The following is a 9,822-nucleotide window of genomic DNA, read 5'->3' as shown; positions in this document are numbered from 1 at the left end:
TAGGAGGGGATCTTTTTGTCATATTCGAACCCGGTCACTGCATACACTGCAAAAGAGGATTAAGCGACTTTTATCACTAGCTGGGCGACGTGATGGCCTAGTGGTTAAGGTGTAATGACCGGGTTCGATTCGATTATGACAAGTTCCTCGCCTATCCCATCCTTCGTATGTGATGCGTCGTTTAGCCCGTATTCATATACGTATGTATACATATTTGTAGCGTGTTGCTGATTCTTCTGAACATAAGAAGAGTGTAATTGACCTTTAACCTTTTTTAACTAGACCATCACTTCGCCCATATGGGTATTGTCGAACATATAAAAATGTATTTTAAAATTTTGTTCAAGTATTAGAGTTTACACGTATTTGTTAAAATAATATTTGACAATTAAAGCATAATAATCGGACATTTTATCTTGTATATTGAAGCTAAAAGATGGTGACGTCTCCCTCTATTTTTGCTCTCGCAAAGGCGGTGCTCGTTACTAATCATTCCTTAAGAACTTATCAGCTTTATTATATTTATATTAATTCAAACTTCTCCCACCAATGATGGCGGTCATAAAAGAGGTGTGAGCAGCAAGCGTCATTTGGTCTGTTTCAATGTGATGGTTGTCATCGCATATGCAATGCATTTTAATGAACGGACTACACAGTCACATTCGAGTTCGCAAGGAGGAGAAATCGTTTCTCGAGACGTAAAAGGCCATGCAAATAAATAATAATAAGAGCATTTATATGGCATTAATTCGCACCGTTGCTTCAGAGGCGCCTGGAGTCTGCATGCATGTTCTTAAAATACGAATCTTAAGTCAATTTTTGAAAAAACTCAGCGAAGAACCTCGTCTCACTTTGACAGTAGATATGTGTTTGTTAAAAGTTAGATATTTGTCAAATGCGAATCCGAGTAAGATAAGTGAGTTCAAGATTGGTAGATTAGATCCAGTAGTGCATCGGATTTACGAGGGTTGAGATAAAGTTTAAGTTGTTTAATACTAATGCAACTTGCTTGTACAATCACGTAAAATGCAAAGTATGTGAACCAGATTATTCAAAGTGACAGGTATTTGCAGGTGCGTGTCATTGGCATAATGATGGAAATAATATGTCGCCAAAAGGAGAAACATAGGTATTAAAAAAGATGGAGACGAGAACGGAGTCTTGAGGGACTTCGGTGCTAATAAAACAAGCAGAAGAAGTGCATTCACAAGTTTTATGAATTGTTTTCTGGGATCCATTCCAATTCACCCAATGCCCCCAATTTCTGCCAAAGTCAGTTAAAAAGGATCGGATGAGTTGTAGTGTCAAAGACAGTCAAAAAGCCAAACCATAGTGATTGCTTTTTGATTGCCATATTCGTTAAAAACATCATCGACGTGCAAAAACGCAGTTTCAGAAGAATAGTGGGAGCGGTTGGCAAATTGAAATATTGGAAAGTTCAAGTGGTTTTTTTGAAAATAAGAATACGTTTGATATAGGGCGATAGTTGGTCAGGTTGTCTGGGTCAAAGGTTAATTTCTTCAGTAATGGTAGGATATAACCATTTTTGTAGAGTGATGCATAGCGTGCTGTGTTGATGGCTGAATTAGCCAGCTTCACCAGCGTAGGTGCTAAGATGGACGAGAACTTTAATATAAAGTGGGGATGGGATCTAGAAGTGACGTTTTATTCTACAGAAATAAAATTAATTTTATCATCTACTCAATATATTTAAAATATAAAACTAAGGCATATACTTAGAATACCAAGACATTTTAAAAATTAAAAAAATTGTTCATTCAACTAATCATGCGCAGGTTAGTTAGACAGCAGCAAGTTTTTAAAAGTAAATTTTTTTGACATAAATATTTTATTTTATCCGCTCCTAACTTAAAACTAAATAAAACAAGAAGGGTAGAAACTCTAACTTTTATTTCCGAACGCACGACCGATATTTAAACTTGTAATTGATATTCGCGAAGAGTGAAAAAAAAACAGACAGACCCGGTTTAGTATTTATTATCATTTATTTTTATTAAGTTAAAAGTTAATTAATAATTTAATAATAACTTAATTATTAAGTCATTAAGACATTAAAAGTGTAATCACTAACCTCTGTAATGTAATCTAATCTCTCATCTATTCTTGTTAAATTGGCATTCACAAAAAGGTTATTATTTTATTAAAAATTAAATATCAAAGTTGAAATGTAACCCTGCTTTTAAAATTTTTCAAACTAAAACTATTTTAAAATTTAATTTTAAATAAATCTAAAAAATTATAAAACTTATAAAATTTAAAATTCATATACTATACTATACTTTGTACTTTAAGTAACATAGCAATGACGTTGATTTAGAGTTTTAGACTGAAACTAACTAAAAAATTTTAAATTATTTTTATCACTATTTATAAAAATTTAAATACCAGATAGAAATAATTTTTTAAATCTGTCTATGATTTGTTCTATTAAACATTAAAGGATTCATCATCATAAAGGACATAAAGTTTTAAAATTAAGCTAATTTTTATCATAAAATAAATAATCATTCAGTCAGTTATATGTTTATTGCTCCAAAATCATTTGAGTTATATGTTTATTGCTCCAAAGACTTTTATTGGTAGTTAATTCATTGTTAATGATGCCAATAGTTTGTTTTTTGAAACCAGTACTCTGAGTAAAATTAAAATGTCAAAAAATTTGCTTCCAAATGAAACTCCTAATTATTATATAAACCAGCTTACCATAAAAAAAGTTTAAAAAACTGTTGAGAACTTAACATCTGACTATTTTAAAATTGTTCATAAATATAAGTTCATCAATGAACAGTGCCTAGCTGTTGTATTAAATAATTTATGAATTTAGTTGTGTGAGGTCTGCGATATAGTACACTGTCAAACTTTGCACAAAATGAAAAGAGTTACTATCTTATATGTATTGTAAGATTATAGAAAATAATTGAATAAATTATTATCAGTTGCAGATTTTGAAGATGACATTACCGAAAGGAACAGCAGAACGCGAAATAGTCAATAGAGTGTCTGGTTTATTACCTCAGTTTGAAGATATGTTTGATGAGGAAAGTTTTTACATATTTGTGATTGTTCTCGTTACACTGACTGTAACCTGCGCTTTCATTGCCTCGAGGTTCATTGTCATCAAAGATGCTGGTCACCTGGATTAAATACAACTCATTACTAATTTTATTGTTTAGCTGTTGAGAATGACAAGAAGTTATTTATAATTTTACTAACATTTTTCTAGTCGTTATTTATTTATCTGTTTGTACATACATGCAGAATTATTCGTTTTTTAAATTATACAAATTTTGTTATTTTAAATAATTTATGAATTTATTTACAAATTGAATGTGTCAATATGACAAAACATCACATTTAAAAAAATTGTTGTGTGTCAAGTGTTCAACTGATGGCTGTTGTTGTCAGGCACATTGAAAACGTCTGAATCATTTGGAATCTTCTGAGTGTAAATTGAAATGATATTTGTATGATGCTTCAAAATAAAATTAAAAATAAAAATTGCAGTTTGTTCCAGCATAGTAAGCAAATAAATTATCACCTAAATATACATATGAAAGTTTTAAAAATGACAACTAAAACTCAACCTGGATATATTCATTCATAATCACGTTTTGCTGGTTGATGAAATAATCAGCTGTTAATTAAATAAAAATTAATCTTAGCATATTTATTATCATTGAATTGAGTTTAAAAATAAACAAATGTTAGATGACAATCTAGCACATCGGCCTTCTAACTATCGGCCGACTATTGTAACTAACTAAACAAACCTAATTATTTTCTTTGCCAAGCAAAATGATATCATTTGTAAAAGCCGATTAAACTGAGGAGAACAATGGAATAAGTTAAAAAAGCGTGACTTGATTAAATAAGACACAACTTGATGGACTTTAATTTGTTATAGTTACAATTTTATGAATAAATACTGCTGAACAACGGGTGATCGAATAGCGTGCTATAACCGTATTTAGACAAAAATTTACAGACATTTGAACTTTATTTTTATTCTACATCAATATTGTAAATAAATTGCTCCGATAATAAATAATTTAACTTCTCAAATTAAATTTAAATTGAGGTGAAACTATTAAAAGGAATCAGAGAAGAGAAACATTTTTCTACTTGATTGTGCTGCATGAATACAGTCGGGTGGTTATGTGGAGTTAGCCAGCCCTATCTAGATGGCTTGTTTGATTTAAAAACCAAATTTGCATGAAAATTCAGCTCAAGTATTCCTAAACTTTTGATAATAAAAATAAATAATATGAAGGTACGAAGTGTACCTGATGAGGTTAATTGACTGGATGGATGTTCCCCAGATAGCACATCTTCCGTATAGCATGGCCTTTTAGGTGCGACAAGAACTATGAGTAAATGAAATTCAATAAAAATTAAAGTAAAATAGATAATTTCAAACTATATTTTCTACACATAAATATCTTATTGTGAGTTGAAAGAAGTCAGAATGAAGTTAGCAAGACAAATGAAGTGTTGTCAGCATTGTAACTTGATAACAGTTACCATTACAAAGATTGATAGAGACACAACTTTAAAACTGTTATCAGGAATGCCAAAGTGCTTTCTCAACGTTCACCACATGAACAATTTTGAAATATACAATTTAGGTTAATAAATATTTATAAAAACATATTTGACAACAAATTTGATGACATTTTAGAAACAAAACGTGTGAGGAGATGCTCTAGATGGAGAGGAGATGATCTAGTTCTTTAACAAAGAGCCAAGAAACAAGATATTATAAAATCTGTGGTGCAGAATTCAAATGAATCTTGTCCTGCAGAAACTGACTAGAGTCAGAAAATTCAATTCAAACCTGCTATAATGACTTTTGAGCTTTAATTCTTATTCCTTATTTTGCCTTTTACATACACAATAGTGTATCTCTTTGTTACATAGAAGATCAAGTAATATTTATTGCTTCAAACAACCACTTTTCAAGTACATTGAATGCCAGTGTCATTCAGTTATTCAATCTTAATATTGCTTTTGATGTAAGAAAAAAAGGTTTACATTTATGTATTTTTCAAAATTTACAATATAAATTTTTCTCAAAAAAAACCTTATACCGTCAAAAAAGTTCTGCCCAACATAAAAAAATCAATTAAAAATAATTTCAACAGAAATGAATGATTAAAAGGTATTGAACATTTGGTACTTGGTTTATTTAGCTTCCTATGGTTTCTTTTTCTGAGATCAATTGGCGAAGGAAGGTTGGGGTAGGCTGTAAAAAAGTTCAGCAATTGAAACTTGTGCATCAACCGAAGCTTGTACAAACCAATCATAAAAAATACAACAACTAAAATATAAGCAACAACAAAACAACCAAAATATATGCAACAACCAAAACTTGTGCCACAAGCAATTAATAAAAAATTGTTTGGTACAGATTTAATGAAATGTTGTGTATGAAAATTTTCTGTTAGAAATGTTTAATCACACTAACCAATAAAATTTTTAAATAACATAAGCAGATAACACCTGGTCAGAAAATTATCTATCTAATACATTAAATAAGAATAATGCCATCATCAAGCAGGCAGTCAACTTCATCATGTTTAAAAAGTATTTTTGTAACAAACAGTTCTTGTGTTGCTTCAGTTATCACTTTAGAAGTGCTACATTAAGTCCATTTAATCAAAACTAAATAACGTTGTGGCTAATTAATCATCATCCTCTTCCCCATCTCTAAGGTAATTACCCCAGCCTATGATGTCAATCATTCTTTCATCTGGGTCTCATAATTGACATTCAGAAATCCATATATGTATAACAACTATTTTCAAATTACATTATTGCTGTCACTACAACAATCATGAATGATACCTTATGCTTTAATTCTGTTCAAACAATTTTGTCCAATTATAAAAACTTCCAATAATTACAATAGACAACTGACTTGTATAACAAACAATAATTATGTTAATACATCCTGACCCAATGTTTCTGGATGGGAAGATGTGGTAGGTCTACCAAGAGACACCTGTTCATCCATCACATCATCACTATTCACTTCTTTTCGAGGACAGGCTTCCAACTGCCTTGAACTCTCTAATTCCTAATACAAAATATTAACACATTTCTAGTTGTGTCAGTGACAAAAAGAAACAAGTACTGGCAATGGTTTCTCCAAACTTATGGGCACCAAAAACAATGAAATAAAACAGGGAAAATAAAATAAACCTCTTTAACGCCAGTATAAGCAGCATTTGCATTCAAAGTAAAATGCTCTTCATCTTTAGAATCACTTCTCTTTGTTGATCCTAAAGTTCGTTTGAGGTTGTTCTTGTGTTGGTCGGTTGTGAAGGCCTTCTCACTGATGCATGCTTCAATCAGGGCTTTGGCTTCTGCACTTTCAATCATTGGTTTCAACTTTTTTGTGGCGAATGTGTAAACATGACCCGTTTCACTGGCCACCAACAACATCAACTGAGTGCCAGTCAATTTGGCAAGTTCATATGCCTGGATGTGTGTTATTGTGATGGTGAATATGCGTATATAATGTATATATTTGAGACACACCAAAGGTTTGGCTTGGCCGAACATTAGGCTAAAATTTGACTTTAGACTTAAAATTTTTAAAGTTTTGAATATCACTGAGGTATTGAGAGTGGACACAGACATTAATAAATAATAAATAAATAAAGAAATAAATATTGAAAATAAATAAGAAATGTCATTTGTAAAGTGCCAGTGCAAGCAACAGGGGTGCCCCCAAAACCAAGAAATTCACAATTAACCATGGCGATATGAGACCAGTGATAAGAAACAAATAATAAAAACAAACTTAAATTAAAATTGTAATTGTTGTTGAATTAATGTAATAGAAATTAAAAGCAGCATGCAAAAATATATAATTATTATCAATTAAAAGCTAAATTGAAATAAATAGTTTTTAAAATAGATTTAATTTAAAACCACAGAGGGAGCTGTAATTTGTGATGTCTGAGGGCCAAGAATTCCAGACATTTAGAGATGAGTTAAATGTTAAAGTTATGATGACCAAAGAAACATATTTTTAGAAAATTCTAGAAGAAATAAATAAATCAATATGAACGGCTTAATTTCGTTTAATTTATTAATGTTTGAATGTTATATGTTTTAAAAAGTGACTGTTATCTATCATTAGAACAAAATTTTAAAATGTCAAACAAGTCAACCTTTTTCATTATTCCAGTTTTTCTTTTACTGAATGTGGTGTATCTTCTAACTTTATCTTTGATGAATTCCATTTTTATTCTTACTCGACCCCTTGTTTTTTTGCCTGGCTTTATTGAACAGTCATTTGTTGAATCATCCCAGCAGTCATTGTCCTCGCCAGATGATGATTCATTTCCTCTTTTACTGTCTAACTCTTCTCCTCCACATGAATACACTAATTTTGTTTCATTTACAAATCGAAGTTCACTGCCTTTTAACTGTGATAGCATTTGAGATTCTTCACATGAAGACAGAGAATCCATTTTTTGACTTTAAAATTTAAATTTTAATAGTCTCAAAATTTTAACAATTGTTTCTTTACCAAGTATAATATAAAGTTAGGAAGCAATATTAAATATTATATAAAGTTGAGTTGTTGATTAATCTCTCCTTTAAAAATTTTAAATTAGAACTCTTATTCATTCACTTCATGCTCACAAAGACTAATTAACTTTTTAAAATAAATAATATATTATTAAATAATTAATATAACAATTAATTAAAAAAAGTGTTATAAGTTAAAAAATTTAACTTAATTTATTATATGCTTTATTTTATAATTATTTATTTATCTAATAAATAAATAATTATAAAATAAAGCTAATAATAAAATAAAATTATTAATACTTTATTATTCATTAATTTAATTATAATAAAATAAAAATACTGTTTTTTAAAATACATACAAAATAATGTTATAAAATATAAGATAACTGATAAAAAGGTAGCACTCCGGAAATAATAATTATTTTAATGTTAATCTTAATAATCATTATGAAAATAACAAATGAAATGAGGATAAGCGACATCTAGCGGCACGTTTAAATTAAAAGATGCCATTTAATTAGATCAAACCGTCTGCACGGGAACTTCCTGTCAGTAGAATGCAAATAAAGAGGGCAGACGAAAGCACCGTCCACACGAAAAAGTTTCGCTCCTGTACTTTTTGGTTACGTAAGTCAACACGTCAATGAACAAGATTTCAAATAGATCAAATTATTGAAAGGTATGGAGCAACAAATTAAAAGACAAATGTATCTATATCTTCTTTTTTATCTTCTTTTATTTTAAATCTTTGATTTGTAAACGAAACAAAATTAATGTATTCATATAAAGGAAAAAAGTTAGACGTTATGTAATTTTAATTAAAGATGCTTTAACGTAAAGGATAATGATTTTAATTTTATTTTTGTTTCAAGCAAAATCTTACATCAAAAATTACTTTTTATTCAAAAGCAGCAAGTATCGTTTTATTTTCGCACGATAAGTAGTAGTAGTAATGCTGTTCTGGAGGTTATACAGAGAGCATACTGTCAGGCATGCTAGCACAGCTGATTCGTTGATTGATTGTTGTTCATCCAACAATCAATGTTTGCTTTAAATTTGTTCATTGATTGTGCATAAACAAGTTCATTTGATAATGAGTTCCAAATATTTGCGACTCCATTGAATAAGTATGATAGTTCTCTCTGCCTCTACGTCTTGTTAACTCTTTAAAATATTTCAAACTGTGACCTCGCGTTTTGGTTGTGACAATGCTAAAACGATTATTTAAATCAACTTTGTCAAAATTAAACATGATTTTAAGCAACTGAATCAAATCTCCTCTTTTTCTTCTTTCCACCAAGGTTGTTAATCTAATTTTTTAAGACGATCTTCGTAAGCTAGGTTTTTATAAATGGAATCAACTTTGTTGCTCTGTGCTGGACTATTTCGATTACCTTGCTATCACCCTTTAGATTTGGGGACCAAACTGATACTGCAAACTCCAACAGTGGACAAATAAAAGTTAGGTATAAATTACAAATAAACTTATAATCAAATTTCCCAAAAGATTTTTTTATTCGACCAAGCATTTGGTTTGCTTTGTTTGATGCTGTGATGACTTGATTTTTCCATTTTAAGTTATTTGAAAAAACCACTCCAAGATCTCTCTCGGATTCAGATTCAGCAAGAAGTATTCCATTTTTGAAGCAAATAAAATATATCGTATCGTATCGTATCGTATCATTTATATACAGTAGACATTTTTATTAGTATCCGTAGTGCATAACAGAGCATCGTAGAAGCCAGTCTTGCGACCATTTAAATGCCTCATTCAAATCAGATTGAAGTTCAACAACATCGTCATCTGACGATATTGCTTTTATGATTTTGGTATCATCTGTAAAGAGTTTTGTTGTATTTTTTAGTTTGTTGGTAAGTCACTGATGTAGAGAATGAAAAGTAGACTCTACTCTTCATTAAATATATGATTCTGCTCTACTCAGTAGAGGACCAATAACAGAGCCCTGAGGAACACCACTAAAAATTTCAGCCCAGTCAGAAATAGTTTCACCTTGGACAATTCTTTGTCTTCCGTTTTTAAGAAACGATTCAATCCATTTATTCCATATGCAACGCCACAACATTGTTAAACTGTTTAATATAAGCAACAGGGCTAACACTGTAGAGACGTTTCCGCTTCTTTGCCGTTAACAAACCTTTAGATCAGTGCTCCGCAGTGGTCCGCGGGCCAGTGCCTCCCCGTGGAGCAGCAAGGGCCTGTCCGCTACGAGCAGATTTTGAAAAATGCTTAACCAA

General features: G+C 30.5%; 1 protein-coding gene across 1 annotated transcript; it reads right to left on the bottom strand.

The window, feature by feature from the left end:
* Positions 1-6,354: 6,354 nt before the first annotated feature.
* On the bottom strand, positions 6,355-7,310 carry HELRODRAFT_137972 (hypothetical protein; the record flags this gene model as incomplete). Its single annotated transcript, XM_009019648.1, has 2 exons — positions 6,355-6,501; positions 7,200-7,310. Coding segments are annotated over 2 exons (258 nt in total), but the record flags the coding sequence as incomplete, so codon positions are not given.
* Between the last annotated feature and the right edge of the window lie 2,512 nt (positions 7,311-9,822).

Source organism: Helobdella robusta (assembly GCF_000326865.2).
Source record: "Helobdella robusta unplaced genomic scaffold HELROscaffold_25, whole genome shotgun sequence".
NCBI lineage: Eukaryota > Metazoa > Annelida > Clitellata > Rhynchobdellida > Glossiphoniidae > Helobdella > Helobdella robusta.
Note: the sequence above shows the minus strand (reverse complement) of the source record. Positions and strands in the feature narration are given on the sequence as shown.